The sequence below is a fragment of the Mastomys coucha genome, unplaced genomic scaffold, assembly GCF_008632895.1.
Source record: "Mastomys coucha isolate ucsf_1 unplaced genomic scaffold, UCSF_Mcou_1 pScaffold1, whole genome shotgun sequence".
Taxonomy (NCBI): Eukaryota; Metazoa; Chordata; class Mammalia; order Rodentia; family Muridae; genus Mastomys; species Mastomys coucha.
Genome location: NW_022196891.1, coordinates 48105374 through 48124582, shown reverse-complemented (window position 1 = coordinate 48124582; position 19209 = coordinate 48105374). Strand labels below are relative to the sequence as shown.

The 19209-nt window shown below is 42.0% G+C and overlaps 2 protein-coding genes across 5 annotated transcripts in view; one reads left to right on the top strand and one right to left on the bottom strand.

The window, feature by feature from the left end:
• Ivns1abp (influenza virus NS1A binding protein) overlaps positions 1 to 16029 on the bottom strand; it is a 19707-nt gene extending 3678 nt beyond the window's left edge. Inside the window, exons 1-10 of one of the 4 annotated variants that reach the window (XM_031384564.1) lie at positions 15791 to 16029; positions 10910 to 11127; positions 9004 to 9132; positions 8416 to 8585; positions 8241 to 8316; positions 6196 to 6369; positions 5893 to 6018; positions 4420 to 4527; positions 982 to 1111; positions 552 to 776 (exon numbers count right to left, since the gene is read on the bottom strand). In XM_031384564.1, the coding sequence (XP_031240424.1) occupies positions 552 to 776; positions 982 to 1111; positions 4420 to 4527; positions 5893 to 6018; positions 6196 to 6369; positions 8241 to 8316; positions 8416 to 8585; positions 9004 to 9114 (1120 nt within the window). In that variant the 5' untranslated portion in view covers positions 9115 to 9132; positions 10910 to 11127; positions 15791 to 16029. Of the gene's footprint in view, positions 1 to 551; positions 777 to 981; positions 1112 to 3866; positions 5485 to 5892; positions 6019 to 6195; positions 6370 to 8240; positions 8317 to 8415; positions 8586 to 9003; positions 9133 to 10909; positions 11128 to 15790 lie in introns of those variants that run through there. The other 3 variants (XM_031384577.1, XM_031384582.1, XM_031384570.1) reach the window with 3 other exon arrangements.
• LOC116096669 (uncharacterized protein DKFZp434B061-like) overlaps positions 15048 to 19209 on the top strand; it is a 5566-nt gene continuing 1404 nt past the window's right edge. Inside the window, exon 1 of the mRNA XM_031378725.1 lies at positions 15048 to 16538. Within this exon, the coding sequence (XP_031234585.1) occupies positions 15048 to 15962 (915 nt within the window). The 3' untranslated portion in view covers positions 15963 to 16538. The remainder of the gene's footprint in view (positions 16539 to 19209) is intronic.

The window sequence follows — 19209 nt, the reverse complement described above, 5'->3', positions numbered from 1 at the left end:
GGAAATCCGCCTGCCTCTGCCTCCCAAGTGCTAGGATTAAAGGCGTGCGCCACCACCGCCCGGCGAGTCTCTTATTACATTACCCAAGTGCTAGGATTAAAAACTATGTAGCTGGTCACGAGGGTCCAGCCAGGATGTCTTTAGGTTATGTACCTAACGAGAAAGGGATTTAACTAAATGTCGTCCTAATAGTCAAGGAGTAGAATTCATTATCTATATGAGCAAGCTGCTTATTCTGGCTTGAAAACTAGAATGTGTATTTACTCTGCAGCTTAACATGAGTGTACTACAGCTTGGCCTAGCAAGCTCCGAGGCCCTGGGTTCATGGTCTAGCACACCACCCCCATTTAAATTAAAACAATGACTTCTAACCAAATTTCTAGCACACCACCCCCATTTAAATTAAAACAATGACTTCTAACCAAATTTAGGCATATTCAATATCAACATTATTTCTGTCTTGAAATGCAGCACGTTGAGTCCTCTTGCCACAAGTCAATATAAATGTCCATCTACAGGCCTGTGCATCACATCCAGCATTCTGCTCTTACCTGCAGCTATGAGTTTGCCATTCATTTCTGCTGTCCCTAGTCCAGACCGTGCGTACTGCATGGGAGACATGGGCTTTTCTAGGAGCTCATCTGGTTGCATCTCAAAGCTTAAACTCTTGCTCAATTTCGGAGTACTTGTTGGTGAGCTCTGGGGACTGTTCCGCCCATGAAGGAAAATGACACAGAACGTACCATCCAACACAGCCAGGCACAAGTAAGTGTTATCTGTGAACACAAGAGCTCCGTGTTTGCCATGGAACTGTTAATAGTAACACCTGGGGTGGGTTAGAGAATTCTAAATTGTATTCCAGTCTCCAGAATGGAACTGCTATGGTTTTCCGTATGCCATTGCTGAGTTTTTCCTTATTTGGTCTCAAAGTATTAAACTGACAACTATCCTTACAAATAGGTAAACTGAAGACAAACTTACTTGAAGTCTTTTCTGAAGCAACGATTTTCCACTCATGCTTAGGACTTTGCATTGAAGCATTTGGAGAAGAGAGACATCCAGTGGAACTGCCACTTATCTGCTTATGGCCATTCTCACGGGGTGGCTTTTTCTGCAAAATCAAAAGGCAGCTACAGAAACCTAGCCAGAGAGCATTCCTGCTGCACCTTTGTTCCTGAGCTACTGTGCAACACTGCCCATACACTGAGCACCTGCCACCTGCACAGCACACTCACAGCACACTAAACTCAACACAAACCACTTTTCAGCTGACAGGTAGGTTCCTGCCATACTTACACCATCACTTAAAAACCAAACAGCTACATCTACACAACTGGGTGCTCAGAAAAAGATCAATTTGAATAATTCAAAATACATACCACAGGTCAAACACCAGAATGCTATCTCAACATGGGAGCAGGAAGAAGAAAAATAACATATCTCATCTGCTCTATATAAGAAACTCTCAACCTAACCAAACTGTCTCTAACAGAATCCTTCACACAATGCCAGCAAAGAGTGAGAATACACAGGTTCTGCCAGTCTTTGAAAGCATTTTACAGGGAAGTATCAATCAGAAGCATGAGCACTTTAGTGCTAGGTCTGATGGTGGCAGACACCTATAATCATAGCCTGATACTGAATCTTAAAATGTCTACTAGGAAAAGAACAGGCACCACACTTCAGTACCTACAAACTCAGCTCACTCGCTTAACCTGGCCCCCAGGGGCAGACTGCACAAACAAGTAGTTTCTAATGAAAACTTGTACTGCTAGTGGAAACAAAAAGCAACAAAGAAGCAGTAAAATAAATAAATAAATACATAAATAAATAAAGGTTCTGATTTTTAGGGGTTACAAGGTACATTAAAATCTCCACCTCAACCTGTGGAAAGGAGTCCCAAATATCACAAAATAAGAAATAGATGATACTTATACTAAAAAGGCTTCCCAGCCGTAGTCCACTCTCATCTCTCATCTGTAACAGAGAGTGACTGGGAATGGATGGGATCCACACTATAGCACTAAGAACTACTGACTGGCATTAACACACCTGGTACACAATCCTCATGACCTCCTATACAAACACAATTACCCCTATCTTTATACCACATTCCAGAAGAGCTTATTTACTTGGCGTCCACACTTTCTTCTCAGGCAGCTTTTCCAGTCAGAGTAGGTTCTAATTGCATTTCTCCTCCCCGGGCCACCTCTCTACCTATTTCTCATCCCTGAAATCTGGGTATGACCCCCACACCTTTTCGCCTCCATGGTCTCTATTCACAACATTTCAGCAAGGCAGAAAGATCAGTATCTCACATATTCCCATGATTTTCTTTCTCATTCTCAAACTGTCCTAAAGCACTACCAAGACCTACCCTCAACCTTTAGAGAGTCACGTATAGGCATAGATGAGTGGAACTGATCCTTTTCCATATCCTTAGATTATTAAGCTTTTCATCATTCTTGAAAACTTAAAACCATTACCTGAAATAGTGTACAAACTGCTCTTACAAGCTTTAATCTACCTTGTGTCTGACCATAAAAAAAAGCAAAGTCCAAGCCAACTTTGTAAAGTTAAAAACTACAAATCTGTTGAGATTACACAGCCAACCCAGAGACAAGCCCCTAACAATTAGCCATTTCCTATGATTAAGGAATGCCAACTAGAAATATAACTAGCCACATCTCTCTAAACCCATTCAAAGTGTTTCACTATGAATTTTTTAAAAATTACATACTCTTTTCACTCAGTATGCTTGTCTAAATTCTCCTTGCTGTACATGTAGCTCAGGTAGAGCACTTGCCTGTCATATCCAAAGGCCCCAGGTTTCATCCCCAGATCACACAAAATTTAAGAAAAAAAAGATGTTTCCATTTATAGAAAAGAACATCAGTTGTACATGCTTCCTTTTCCAGGTTAGACTGCCAACCAGAGCAGCACCCTTGAGTGGATAATCTTCTGCTCATCTAAGTAAGTCTAATCCACTAAATCCCAAGCCTGCTTTTGTGCCGCCTTCCACACCTTCACCTCACGTCTCATCCCATAGGCTCCCTCAGGCCCTATTATGGTAGAAGCCTCTTCTCAGACAGTACTGTTTTCTACCTTGGTAGGGTCCTGTAAAAGAAGCTGCATACGCTATGTCTTTGTGTCAAGCATCACAGCCTGCCAATGGCTAGTGTTTAATCTTCTGCCAATTAGAAAGGCTACTACTATAACTTACAATATTTATAATTAAAGATAAAACAACTCCAGATGCTCCAAGTAGAAATACAAACATGGCTTTTGGCCAATCCAAGTCCCCAATTGTTTTAGAAGTACTATTATTGCCATGGGATACCACAGACATCTACCATCTGGTTAACATAAGCACATAGTCAGTACATTATCACTAAGCCAACTTTTAAAGGAGACACTCCGTGGCTTGGGATTACTCTCCAGCACATTCCTTCACAATATAAGAATGCATATTACATGACTATTTTATAAAATTTCCAAACATAAGCAAAGTATGTTTATGTCTTAAGTTAGGACAATCGGTTTTTAGAAGGTGTCGAGCGGTGATTGAAAAGAGGAAGGCTCCAGGGTGCTTTTCTTCTTAAGAGCATGGTTTAGTGACTGGCTCACTGTGACATTCACAATTTGTGGGGCTGCTATGATGTTGCTCAGTGTTAGAGGGCATGAAATACATGCAGAGCATTGGTTTAATTTTAACACACAAAAACAATAGATGTTTCTTTTCTGTATAATGTCAGTGTCCATAAGTTAAAACTGTTCATACACCTCAGATATTTGTTCTCTGTTGTTAAAAATGTATCTGAATTTAAGTGTGTGTTTAATAAAAGGCTACAGAAGTGACTCAATCAGCACAGGCAACTATACTGTTTTAATACATTTACCAGAGAAACATCCAGATCACACTGTAACACATGAGCAACCACTGAGTTCAACATTGTATAAACTTACTATAAATCATGATATGGTTTCTATTTCATGAGTGCTCAGTAATAAAGAGCCAAAATTTCTTTCACAGCCATCAGCAATCTATATCAACTGTATTGTATCTTTTTAAAACTGGTCCTATTGATCATGTCTGTTACAAATAACCTTTTAAAAAAAGCTAACCAAATTAACAAAAACCTAACCTATTGCTTTATTTTACTGTTCTTATTACTAGTCGTGAACCATATTTTGGGAGAAGAGGTGTAAATGGAGTTTTTCTAATTTGCTGAGTTAGCTTCTAGTGTGGCAAAAATGCTGGAAGCTATAAACTATGCCTGTTTTCTTCCCAAAAAGTTTCTGTCCAGTTATAACAATGGAATTTGTCCACTTTCCTTTATTAAAGGAAAATTTAAGAATGCTATAAAATTCTCCAGTTAAATTTTAACCTGAGGTTACCTCAGACTGTGCAATGTGTACCTGCACAAACTGAATGTGGTCATCATCACTGCCAAACACCTCAGCCTGTCCATCTAGTGGGTTCCCATCAAGCAGCTTGTGATCAGCTGAGTAGTACAAGGTTTGAACCTGCAAAACAGCAACAGAACACCCATGTGGCTACTGTCACCATGGCTACTCGCTAGTCCGCAGATTACACAACCGCCTCAAGGTAACCTCCAGTGTGCGTCTTGACATCTTACTCTGGCAGGATCCCGATGCAAAGAAAAACATGTCATAGTAGTAAAAATGTAAAAATCGAAAACAAAACAAAACAAAACAAAAATCAAGATCAAATACAAAATCTTCTAACACTGGCTGAAGAGTCCTTGGCTTGATTGGCTTGAAAGAAATCTTCCTTGTTTCCATAGCTTCTATTATGTGACATTAAGAAAAAAGGTATAGTACAACACATAGTTTCTTAAATACACATATTTACAACAAAACACTGAATGGTTTACACCTCTGAAGATAAATGGTACTGTTTGAATAAACATACTTCTCCCCTGTAGGTAATGTCAAGAAAACACAAAGAAAAAACAAATGCGAAAATTCAAGCAAGCTGCACTCTTCCTGCAGATGCAAATACATGACTACTGCATCTGACTCCCACATAAGAAGGCACAGAACTGAAAGAACATCTGCTAGCCTTTATAGAATGCAGTAACGGCAGTGATTAAGGCCTAACAGAGCAGGCTAGCTTTGTGAGCGTGGAGGGCTCTGTGGAATGATACACTCAATTACTCCACTGCTCCAATCAACACATGGACCAGTCCCAACTTTTCCATCAAATTTTGTTTTTCTTGTGTATTTTTAAAAAACAGCCCCAAGTCTGACTATATGTAAGAACAACACCATTGAAAACACAAAGCTTTAGCGGTAAGAACCCTGTAAAGGAGTAAACACCATTAAATCATCATCGCTCTCTGCCCACAGCGGACTTTTCTTAGGAGAACTGGGGCAGGACTGCTGCTTCTTTACGTGTCAATACACTGGAGGTTTCTTCTCGGTTCTTCAGTCTTGGGGATCCTAGTTTTGTTAATAAACCTATGGGGAGATAAACCAATGGGGAGGAACAACCATTAGAAGCTTTACCTACTTGTCAAACTTAAAGCAAAAACCTGTGAAGAAAAATTAAGAATCTACAGAAAATGTCAGTACCACCTCCCATTTCTAAAGCAAGTTACATGCTACTTTAAAGAAAGTTAACAGCACATAATAAGCAAAGAAAAAAAGAAAAAAAACAAACAACAAAAAAAGAAAAGCAGAAGACCAAACTGAACGGTTCATTCAGCTCACCTGGACACCCCCCCTGTTTCTCAGCTTAGGGGTACCTATAGCAAAATTTAAATTCTTTAGGGTCATGGTTATAAAATAAAAGTGAAAGGGAATCCTTCATGTTATAGCAAAAATAATTTGTAAGAACTGTTGGATCCCATTTACTTTAAAACTAACCTCTTCCATGAGCTCCTCCAGGCTGTCTCCATTCTCCCAGATGCTACGCTGCACCCAGTTGATTACCTTTGTATACAACTTGCCATTGCTGGGCAAGCACACATTATCTTCAAGCATTACCTCCAACTAGAATTACACATAAATAAAACAAATATCAGTGACATCCACATCAGCTTTGAAATTCTAGTTCTTAGCTAAACGCTCAGTTTCATAATAAAAGTTTTATTGGAGGGGGGATTCATGAGCCCCACCACTAGATGAGGTGCTACAGAGAGTTGACAACCTATGTGGCTAACTCCTTACCTTTAGTCTCGGAAGCTTAAGAAACTCTTCCTCTTCTGAAATTTGTAACAAATGCTCCTGAATGTAAGCGTCAACTTTACTCAGCAGACGGGAGTCTCCCATACAACTTGCAAAATTTCGGTAAGAGATGCAGCTAGTAACATCCATTCTAGATAGTAAATAATCTCCACAGACCTTAGAAAAGAAATACAGATGTGCCAACACTTGCATAGTTTACTGAATATTTAATGTCAATACGTGAACACCCTGTGAAATACAGGAATGAGCTAGAAATCAAATCAAACTAAACAATGGGACAGCACATGGACAAATGGTGACATTAGCTGTGCATGGCTAGAATCTGGGACACTTGGGAGGCTGAGACAAGAGAAATCTAAATTCAAACCCAGCTTGGGCTACATAACAAGATGTCTCAAATAAAACCAAACAACAAAAAGCAAATGAGAAACAGCAAAGATGTGGCATACAAAGTAAGTTGTTTAGAGCAAATGTGACAAATGCAAATGCAGTGTGGGGTCTAGGTATCGTCAACAGTAGCAGTCAGGTATGGCTTTCTGAAAGGATAGGTATAAATGGGGCTTTGCACTAGAAAAGCTGAGTGTAAAGCTGGAATGAGAAACTATGTGCACAGGACTTCTGTTAAAATTCAGTGTGTGTATGTGCTTTATGCATGGGTATCACAAGACAACCATGTGGAGCAGGTTTACCTCTTCTACCTTTTACATGGGTTAAAAATCGGGTCACCATGACTGACACAGCAAGCAGTTTTATCTGCTGAGCTATCCTGCTTGCCTAATGACAGGATTCTTTTTTAAAGATTCATTTACTTTCATTTTGTACGGGTGTTTGTCTAAATGTATGTCTATGCAATATACCATATGCATGTAGTGTTTATCCTAGTCCAGAGGCCAGGAGAGGGCATTAGACACTCTAGAGCCAGAATTACAGATGGTTGGGTGCTTAGAACTGAACTTGGGTTTTCTACAAAAGCAACAAGTGCTTTAGGTTTGTGGGGCATTTTGTTTGTCATAACTGTTTGACTCAATACGGGGGTGGCAACCCTCTGAAGGTCAAATGATCTTTTCATCGTGGTTACCTAAAGACCACTGGAAATATAGTTATATTACAATCCATAACAATAGCAAATGACACCAGACAGTGGTGGCACATGCCTTTAATCCCAGCACTTGGGAGGCAGAGACAGGTGGATTTCTGAGTTCGAGGCCAGCCTGGTCTACAGAGTAAGCTCTAGGACAGCCAGGGCTACAGAGAAATCCTGTGTCAAAAAACCAACCAAACAAACAAACCCACAAACAAACAAACTACCAATAGCAAATTACAGTTATGAAATGGCAACAAAAATAATTTTATGGTTGGGAGGCAACACAACATGAAGATCTATATTAGAGTGACAGCATTAGGAAGGTTGAGAACTACTGGTTTAATTTTGCTACTATAACTATAAAGCACAGGTTATATATATATAGAATCCACATAGCTGTTCTTTATAAACCCTTATTTTAAAAAGCCTGACCCTTTTGAGAAAATTTTTAGTTTGCTGGCCCTTATACAAGGCCACTTTCTCTGCTTAAAAATCCTATGACTAGTGGAATTGGAGAAATGGCTCAGTGGGTAATACTTGTTGCTTTCCTAAGAGCTAATTGCTCTTCCAGAGGACCTGAATTTGGCCCACATCAGGCAGGTTGCTCAAAACCATTGGTAATTCTAGCTCCTGAGGACTCAATGCCTTCTTCCCCGTATGGCTTTCCCGTATGCATAGAACATACACATACATGAATCTGTTGTATCAGACACTGTCAATATACAATATACCACTTTAATTCCTTATAGATTCTTGCATTTACTCTAGGGCAAACACACAATCTTGAAACTGATCTCAGTTTATGCTTAAGCCAGAAAGGTTCATGTCAAGGCCAAGCTACAGTTCTGTGTAGTGATCTTACAATGTAAATAATGCTATTTAACATACTAACCCCTTAGAACACCTTGCTAGTCTATTACTATCACAATATATAATACCCTACCTGCTTGACTCGGTCCATCTTCAGTTTCTTGGCTGCAGAATAAACATCTTTTACTAATTCCTTATCAGCTTTCAACCTATTTTTAAAAAAGGGGTATTTTTTTAGTTATGACCAGGTTTTTCACATTCAGAGACATGGTATTATCTGATTTTCTGGTTCACTTGAAGATACTCACTGAGCAGTGTATGCGTAATTCAGCAAGACTTCAACAGCTTCTGGATTGAGATCATCCAACTTCACATGAGAAACTCCATGAGGGTCACTGTCACTATTGAAGATTTCAAATAGATAGGGGCTACAGCAAGCCAGGACTGCCCTGTGTGCTAGCATCTCATGGCCACAGACCTGAAATAACAAAAACCAAAATGAGAAAGAAGTTTTGTTGACTATGCACTCAACATATCAGCTTCCTCTGACTCACATTTTAGTTAAAAGTCATCGCAAAGCTAGACAGTTGGTTCAATGGTTAAGAGTATCGGCTGCTCTTCCAAAGGATCAGCACCTACATGGTGGCTCATAACCATCTGTAAATCCAGTTCCAGGGAATCCTACTCGTCTTCTCACCTCCATAGGCACTGACACATGCAGTACAAAGACATATATGCAGGCAAAACGCGCATACACATAAAAGAAAAGATCTCAAAAAAAAAAAAAATCCTAGTTATCTCATTAATTGCCTGTTTGGAGGGAGGAAATACAACTTAATGGCTTTTATAAATTTACTTTTTTAGTAACAAAAAGTCATGAATTAAGTTTTAAATACCTGAAGTCGAACATCACAGAACTGCCCACTTTTCCTCAAGGCATTTAATTTGGCCACAGAAGATTCAATAAAATTTTCATCTTCAAACATCAAATATCCATTGGGAATCATTTTTCCTTATAAATTTGGCTAAACAGAAAAAGAGAAAGCTAAGTTATTTTACATGTAAATAGTTGTTAAACTTTTTCAAACAGGCTATGGTGAGTCACACCTTTAATCCCAGCACTTGGGAAAGAGGCAGGTAGATTCCGGAGATTGAGGCCAGCCTGGTCTATATACAGTAAGGACAATAAAGTCAAGGACAATCAGGTTACACAGTAAACCCTTGTTTCAAAAAAGAATGCATGAATTTTTCAAACATAAAACCGTATCCTTATACCCAAATTCTATCCTATTAACATATCAAAAAATTTATCACACAAAGTCCTACCTCAAGCAACACTGGTTCAGGATACTTATGTTTTCATCCTGACTTTGATCCTATGGCTTTGTAATCCATCATCCAGTCGTGAGTATGCCAACAACCTAAACCTGGTTTCCATGTCTAACACACATTCCTCCTGAAGGGAGGAAAATGAAATATTTTCCTGTCCAAACCTATACAGCAAGTGGCTTCAGAGAGACATGTAGGGATTTGGCTGCTGTCCATCTCTCAAAAATAAACCAGCGCGCATTTGACACATCTCGTAATAGCCCAGTCTGGCCTTAAATTCAGAACACACTGAGACTGGCCCTGAACTCAATCCCCCTTCCTTATCAGAGGGCTAGGAGTACATGCCTCTGAGAAGTTTCCATGTCTGTACTCCCAGCCTTGGAAAAACTAAAATTCTTTGTAAAGATACCATTTCCTATATACAACACTGGGAACAGAACCAAGGGCCTCAAATATGCTAGGTAAACACAGCCACTGAGCTACATCTCCAGCCTATTGTTCTCAAAACAAGTTTTCAACTTAACTTATAAACCAGTAACTACATTAAATGCATTGTTAAAGAGTAGGAGTATAAGGGCAGTGGTGGCGCATGCCTTTAATCCCAGCACTTGGGAGGCAGAGGCAGGCGGATTTCTGAGTTCGAGGACAGCCTGGTCTAGAGTGAATTCCAGGACAGTCAGGGCTACACAGAGAAACCCTGTCTCAAAAAACCAAGAAAAAAAAGAGTAGGAGTATAAGAGTCAGTTTAAAGTAACTTAAAAGTCAGAATACACAAAAAGGAATGCTAAGAGGAAAGAAAATAATCGAATTTTAATTTAAAAATTTAAAAAAAATGATAAAGATGATGCTTTTTAGGTGCCTGCAAGATGGGCACTAAATAGATCAGGTAGCCACTTGAGTTCAACACCCAAGGACCCACATGGTGAAAGGTAAGACCTCTCTCTCTCTCACACACACACACACACACACACACATACACACAGTATAATAAATTTTTTAAAAACTGTTTTCGTCTCCAAATGGTTAGGGATCTCTCTGCCCATTTAAACATTAAGATAGAGCTCTACAGTTTTCAGAAAACCTGTGTCTTTAAAGAAAGATATTTATGCCGGGTGGTGGTGGTGCACGCATTTAATCTCAGCACTGGGAGGCAGAGGCAGGTGGATTTCTGAGTTCAAGGCCAGCCTGGTCTACAGAGTGAGTTCCAGGACAGCCTGGACTACACAGAGAAACCCTGTCTCGAACCACCCCCCCCAAAAGATATTTATTATTAGGTGGTAGAAGAATGCCCCAGCCCTAGTGTGTGTGGACGTCAGAAGGCAACTCTGTTTAATCCACTCTCCTTCCACTTTAGCACCTGTGTTCCCAGAGATCCAACATGGGCTGCCAGGCTTGTGCAGAAGTGCCTTTTCCCACTGAGCCAGCTCACACCCCAAACACTGCTACTGCTAAATGTGCACAACATTCACTTACCAACTATTACTGAAGAGAAATGTGTCACTGAGAACGCAAAGGGTCCGAAGACAAAGGAGTGTTGAAAGAAAGCACTTCGTTACAGTGTGAAGAGAGGTGGCCAAGTGAAGGCGGATGTCTTAATGGTGGTTCCAAAACTAGCAGGCTTGAAAATGATGTAATCAAGTCCTTAAAAGCTATAGACATGAATTTCTTCTGTGATAATCATGCATCATAATCTGTAAAAATAACATATGTAAGTTAGGTATTTGGAAGAATTGGTCTGCCATTCATGTAAAATAAGTTATTCTTTGAGGTAAAAGACAAAAAATATTCACATTATATTAAAAAACCATAAACTATGAACAACCTTTTTATTTAACATGCACATACTCAAAGTGATTTCTTAAAAAATAAAAAATCCGTTCTCATTGTTAAAGAAGGATATGCTAGCCTGAGAAGTAAAGGGCAATATAAATATTAACTCTAAAAGTATTTACTATTGATTCCAGCTACCATGCAAACATGCGATATCTGCTCTAGGAGCCAGGAAAGCACCTTTGGGCACTCCTCGCAGACACACATGCTATAAGCCAGACACTCCACTGCCCAGCGAGTGCTTGGCATTTCACCCTGACCTTGTTTCATGCTGCCTTTCTAGCTGGAAAACCCTTAAGCCAAATACTGACAGGTGAATTCCTCTAGCCATAGAGCCTTTGCCAGTTCCCTAGAGACAGGAAAGCAGTGTTCCAAGCTCCACACTCAGAACCTTCTCTGAAGACATACATGATGGTCTAGAATTAGCTGTTCTGTGCTCTGCTTCCAGGCAAATCCTCTGCCTTGTTCATGAAGGACAGCCTGTGTTGCATGACTGTGTTAAAAATGAAAACTGTATCAACTCTTTTATACTGCCATAATGTTGATTCCTCTGCTTTACAATTTCTATCTTTTCTTACAAAACTAGTTTTAACAAAACAAATGTTCTCTGAAAACATCCCATGTACAGAAAGAACACACTGGAGATTTATAAACATTTTAAAGTTGAGTTTTGCCTGTACATGTCTATTTACCATGTGTGCAGTGCCCTCAGAGGCCAAAAGGAGGCAATAAATGTGCTGGAATTGGAGTTACAGTGTGATCAGCAACATGATGCTAAAAATTGAACCTGGTCCTCTACAAAGACAAATGTTTATTATTTTGATAGCTTAGATGTTCTAACTTAGATTTACTGGGGCAGGAGGTAAAATGACTATAGTCTTTAAGAAAAAAAACTTTGTAAAGAATGTTTGGGGTAATTCTGGCACATGTACTTGTACAATATGTACACTACAATACTGTTTTGAATTTTGAGGAATAAGATCTTTTTATTTAGCATCTGACTTTCTGCCTACTACAATCTTAACATATGAAATGGGCACTGGGCGCACAAGCCACTACTCCTGGCACTTAGGAGTGAGATGGGAGAACTAAAGAGTTCACATCACACTTGAGACACACAGTGAGTTTCAAAGCTGACAGAGGCTACATGCGACTTTAATATGAATTTCACCTTTACCCGTAGTACCTACCCCATTGTTACAACTCTAAAAAGCTAGCCCAAGTCCAAATGACCTTTAGTTAATACAAACTTGTTTTTAAAAGTTCACGTTTACTTTCATTAAGTTTGGGTATATCAGATGTCTTCTGGACCCAACATCCACACTACTTAAAAAAATTTTTTTAAACTTTTAAAAATATCCTCAAATTTCATATATAAAACGCATACACAGTAACCAATAGCATTTTAAAATGGAGAGAACTTTATCTTTCAAAAGCCAGATCAAGGCTCAAACACCACTAAGTCATGTAAGAATATAAAATTTACTTTTTGTATTTAAAATACAGTTTGAACTGGTCCACTTTTAAGACTGAAACTGGGGTGAATACGAATATATAGTGCTCAACACATTTCAGTTCCTTAGTGTGGTCAGTACGAGAAATGGAAGACAGGGGACTTGCTTTTACTATTTGGAATTCAAGAGTTACTATAGTCCAGAAGATTAGCCTAAGTGAAATATACTCCAGCAGGTCTTACAGAGCTGCGAGAACACTGTAGCATTTCCCACCCTTCATTACGCAAAAGGAAACATAACATTTTCAAAACATTACTAAGGTAAACTGCAAATATTTAAGTTTCAAGGTAATTTTTCCCAAGGAAGTCAATCATGAAGTAATTTAAGACTTCCCTCCCCAGTGCTGGATTAAACCCAGGGCCTCAAGCACATCAGGCAAGCACTTAACCACTGAGCTACAAACACTTGTGATACTAAACAAGGCAGACACAGACTGGAATAAAATACTTAGAACAAAATGGAGTTAGCTCAGTTTCTGCAGCCTTAGACACTGCAGAGGCAGATAAAGCAGAGAAACCGGCTCAGGCCAAGGGGAAGGCATGACAGCACACAGTCCAGAAACTGGTTGTTTTGGTTTCAATAGAAGGTAGACTGCAGGATTTACATGGTGGAGAGGAAATTACCAATTTACTTTAAGGTTTAAACAATGCTAAGTATGGAGACCAGATGAAGGTTTTAAGAAAGGATGTTTGAGGCCGGGCAGTGGTGGCACACGCCTTTAATCCCAGCACTTGGAAGGCAGAGGCAGGTGGATTTCTGAGTTCCAGGCCAGCCTGGTCTACAGAGTGAGCTCCAGGACAGCCAGGGCTATACAGAGAAACCCTGTCTGGGGGGGGGGGGGGGAATAAAGAAAGGGTGTTTGAGAAGGTGTGGTGGGGGCATGCCTGGACCCAAGACATTTAAATGAAGATTCTATACACCCATGCTGGCTTGGTCTTTAACTGAGGCACTGAGTGAGGTCTTAGGTGTTTTAACATGGGCGCACTGCTATCGATAGTCAAACGGAGCTTGGGATGTTCTAATGCTGAGGTACCTTTTGGGTATCCAGGCTGCCATCAAAAGCGTAAAGAATACTGCTGCAGGGCTAGAAACATTAACACAGTGGTAACCTACACAGGACAAGTAGAATGTCAGAAATCACTAACAGAAGGTAGGAATATACTCAACCTTCAAGAATTCCTACCTGCAGGATCTGACTATATCATCACACTGCTAAAAAGCTAAAACAAAACAAACAAAAAAACCATTGGGGTGAGTTGCATTAACATTACTGGCCAAGACAGTCAAAGAAACTTATTTAAAAAACTACATTTATATGGCACTTAAAACATCCAAACAAATCGCTGGGCAGTGGTTGTGCATGCCTTTAATCCCAGCACTTGGGAGGTAGAGAAAGGCATATTTCTGAGTTCCAGGACAGACAAAGCTACACAGAGAAACTCTGTCTCGAAAAACCAAAAAAAAACAAAAACAAAAACAAAAACAAACAAGAAATGCAAAATCCTCCCATTTAAAAACGAGGACAACCTCCCACTATAATTACCCTAAAATAAAGGGTGAAATGCTGTCTTTGGAAAAGACAAAGTTAGAAGACAACTATAAGTTAAGACAAATGCTACAGAAATGGGAATCTATTAATTACCTCAGGATTTCACTATTAGGAAATCAAAAGAAAGCCACCCTAGGCTCCCCTGCAAGGAAGCCACCAAAGTGCAGGTTTGCTATAAGGCCTGCTAGGTGGCATTACAACATATTGGTTTCAGTCCAGTTCTACCCAGTCAGTGTTTACATCCAAGCTTACAAATAAGTCCTTTAACATGATAAAGATATTAAAGTCTTAGCAGGATTCAACCTGAAACTATTTTTATTTTTTCCTAACTCAACCAATGGTGTTAAAATTAAAGAAACTATGGCTACGGTGATCTAGTCTGTGCGGCTTGTATACTCTTACTTCCAGGAGCTATGGTGTGTTGCTAGAACAGGAGATCACAACAAAACTCCCAAGAACTTGATATCGGGGTGTTCTAACATCCACTACTGACAGACATTAAACAAAACGTTCCCTTTTAGACCGTTCGATTTCTTTTTGGTTGAAATGTCTGCTCTCCGAAATCACTTTATCTGCAAAGGATTGAGGGGAAAGGCGAAAATATTTCTCAAATTTGCGTGTGTGTGTGTATACAGATTTCCTTACGTTAATCTCCACTTTGACATTCCCCGATGTCTTCCTAATCTACAACGAGGTCCTTCGCAAAAAAAAAAAAAAGATGCACGGACGAAGACTGCTCTCCACCTATTTCTTTCGGAGATCTTGGAGCCTGTGTCGCCGCGCGCCGGGGACCCCGCGCGGCAAGGCCTGGGGCGCGCTCTCGGCGGGTACCGAGAGGCACCCGCACACCCCCAGCCGCGATTGGCCGGCGGCGCAGTCACTCAGAGCTGACACGTCAGGGCAGCCGCTCCCTCGCTCCTCCCGCCTCCTTTTCCCCGCGCTTGGCAAGAAAAGCGGGCAACGTGGAGCTGGAACAAAGGACCCCGCGGTCCACGGCGAGCAGGGACTCCGTGCCACCCCATACCTAACCCCAGGAAGCAATGCGCTCGCAGGGCGACTCCGTGTCCCCACGCGCCGTCCGCGGGGAGTCTTAGCACGCGGAGCCCCGAACCGCAGCCCGCACCTCGCTCCTGACAGCGGGAGAAACCACGTCTACGGTCCGCGGTGGCCGCCGCTCTCATCCGGGGGGTCGTCCTTCCTAGCCGTCCGCTGGGCCAGGTCCCGGGGACCTCCGTCACCCCAGCGCGGAGGAGCCAGACGGTCCCCGCCCCGGCGGAGGAAGGTCCCGGACCACCGCGCTCGTCCCGTCCCCACCCCCCAAACCCCCCGCGCCAGCCGGCAACCGCAGGAGCGCGGAGCCCCGCGATGCCCGTGTCTCCTGGGGCAGCGGGACGCTCCGCACAACCACCATCTTCCCACCCCGCCCTCTCCCTCCCGCGGCGCCCGCGTACAGCGCGTTACCTGGGTCATCTCTGAAGAGATGGCGAAATTCATCTCCGGAGCTCCGACGGGCTGTAGGCGGAAGGCGCTGGAAGGGGCGCGGGGCGACCGGGCGGGAGGCTGCGGGCGGAAGGAGATCACCGGGGTCCTCGCAGGAACTCGCTCGCCGCCACGACACGCCCAACACCTCTGAGCGACCGACCTCCACGCGCGTCCCGAACACACTGCCGCCGCCGCGGCCGCCGCGCGCGCTCCCTTGCACGTCACCACGTGCGCTGCCGCCAACGCCTCCCCGGCCGCTTCCGGCTCGAATGCCGGAGCGAATCGCAGGCAAACTCCCGCCCTGAGGCTCCGCCCCCGGACAGAGCCCGCCCACCTCAGAGCTCAGCCGCCCCCTCCTTCCTTCCTTCTCCGCTCAACTAGGTCAGCGCAAGGTGATCCGGGAGAGCGGAGCGTCGGCGACCGCTCCTCCTGTTACTTAGCCTCACACCCTCGCTTCGCCCTTTTCCCACTGTCCAGGAACTGGTTCCTTCCTGCCTCCATCACCTGCCCTGCCTTCTCCAAGAGATCGACGTGGCGATTAGAGTTCTCAGCGTCACACTGACTTCTAAGGCAACCAGCCTAGACTGGATCGGCCGGTTGTGGGACCCCCTGCAGTAGTTGGGCGTAAAGCTCTTACTTTGGAGGTGGAGGGGTGAAAAGAACGGAGGGAGAAGGGATAAGTCAGGGGAGGGCCTGAACATCCAGCCCCTCTTTCGGCCTGCTTTGGGTGAGCCTTCAGTGAGTGTGAGCGTTCAGTGAGTGTGTAAAAAAGGTTAAAGAGATGCAGTCGGTGTGCCATAAAATACGTGTTCACTGGTAGTCAGTTCCTGACTTCTTGCCTTCTTTGGACAAAGAAAAGTAGCTTGGAGAATTGTTAGTCCCTATCTCTACCTCCTGGGGCTTTTTAACCAAGGAGCCAAGCACAATTATCTACCTACCTTGTCCCTAGGAGCCAGTCTGTCTGTTTAGGTCAAATGTGATTTAAGCTGGGTTCCATTTCTTCATATGACTCTGAAGCACATGCTGGAAAGTTTCCTTGATTGAAGATGAGGGGATTTGGTGAGATTATATCCAAACGTCTATAAAGTATACATATATTCGAGTTAGATAAAGGTTTCCAGATTAATAGCCTGCTTATGCTGGTTTATAGAGGGCACTTACACAGTCTAGACCTAACTTTGATCATCCCACTTAATTTGTAGACATTTCTTGGAGCTCTTTGACAATGCTTCCTACCCTTCTTTAATGTATGCTTAGGAAATAGGAATGAGGGGGGGTCTTCATTACTTTTAAAAAATAAGATCTTGAGGCCATGAGACTTTTTTTTGGTGTTGTTTCACAAAAGGAGGAAGCAGAAACTGAGATGACAACTGGTATGATTATGTGTCTTAAAGAGACTGGCATTTGCCACCCAACTTTTCTCTTTAATAGTACATTACTTGTGTTGCAAATGAGACTATTAGGGACCACGATTACTGAGCTCTTTCTAGCAGTAAGAATATGAACTGCCTACTTGAGACAGGCACATGACTGGCCTGCTGGACACATGGTCCTACTTGCTGTACACTAAATAGCGTCTTTGTAATCTGAAACAGGCAACACTTCTCTTAAAGCGACAGTGTGATCAGAGTCAGTGCTTTTTTGCCTTTAGTATTTCCTTCTCTATGAATGCTGGCATAATTTACATACTGTATCTGTCCTTCAGGCATCTCAGTCTGTATAATAGGCACTGACACTTGAAAGTGAGCCATAAATGATTATTTGCATTATGTCTTTAACAGTAACAAAGGATATAACGTGGTTCTCAGGGCCGAGAACATAGCTTAGAAGTAGAGTGCTTACTTTTATCTCTAACATGGTAAACACACAAACACATGTGCACAGATTTTCTAAGAGTGCTCATTATTGTTTGAGCGTATCTTTTATGTCAGATAAGTTAGGAATTGGTGACAATAATCATCTTCATTGTTTCTCTTTGATCATGCTTCAAATATTGTCCCATACTGAACTCTGGCCAGTGAATTTTTTATTCTCATGTACTTAATTCCTAGGGCCACTGTAACAAATTACCACAGACTGTTTTAAAGGACAAATGTCTGTGTCCAGTTATAGGAAGTCAAGTCTGAGATAAGGGGACTAGCCAGAGGTTCTGCCTCTTAGGACTAGAGAGGGATCTGCTCCAGGTCATGCAGCTAGCTTCTGGTAGCTGCTGTGCTTCAGCTACTAGACTTCAGCAGCATTTTGTTTTGTTTTGTTTCGAGACAGAATTTCTCTGTGCAGCCCTGACTGTCCTGGAACTCACTCTGTAAATCAGGCTGGTCTCGAACTTAGAAATCTGCCTGTCTCTGCCTTCCAAGTGCTGGGATTAAAGGTGTGCACTACTGCCAGCCGGCCAGATTTTCATTTTTTAAGAGGTTATCAGTCATACTGGAGTAAGGACCACTGTATTCCAGTATGACCTATTTTAGCTAAATCTGCAACTACTATATCCGCAAATGATGCCATGTTTAGAGGCACTGAGAGTTAAAACTTTTAACATGAATTAGAAGGGAGACTGCATATGAGGCATACAAGTCTCTAGGCTTTACTGGGGACAGCTAATCTTCAAAGGAGGGGACTTACTTTGTCCCTGGGGGGACCTTCGGCAATGTCTGGAAACAACTAGGAGGTAAGCCTTAACTACGGTTAATCAACAGTGTGGAATGCTACCAAACACCTCCATGTACACAGTGTGTCTTAGTGTGCTCAGAACAAAATGATCCCTTCACCCTGCAGAGAATAATACTAAGATTAAAAACCTTGCCCTACAGTTGATGACTTTCAATCTCTGGGAAAGGGCCCTAAAACATTTGACAAGCATCCAAGCAACTTTTCCCCACAGTAAGGTTAAAAACAACAACAAAACTCCTGCAGATCCTTTCTTATTGCTCTAAGTAGGTGAACCGGCTCGGTTCTGGTTCTCTCAGATAACGCTCCACCTCTCTTACTTAGTCTAGGCATGCTAATTAGGGCAGATTGATTTAGTTAAACATTACCCAATTAGCAACTCTGATGCTCAATAAATTAGTCAACGTTAACCGTAAGTCAGACTTTTGTTTACATCTTAAAATGTCTGTACCTTATGACATTATTTTGATCAATTGCTGACATTTTCTGTCTGTCCAATGCCTAATGAAAGCTGCTGCCAGTTCAGCCTGACAGAGAACATGGCTTGTGTTCTCCAATCCAGTTTTCTCTCATATTCTGAGTGACTGGCTTGACTGTTTCTCATTTTTTCTTCCTTGCAGTTAATGTTTCAATTTCCTCTGTTACTTTTTCTTCTTCCCTTTGGCCCTGGAAGGTATTTTCAGGATATATTAGTGAAATCTTAAGAGGAAGAACTACAAAACAGTGGTATC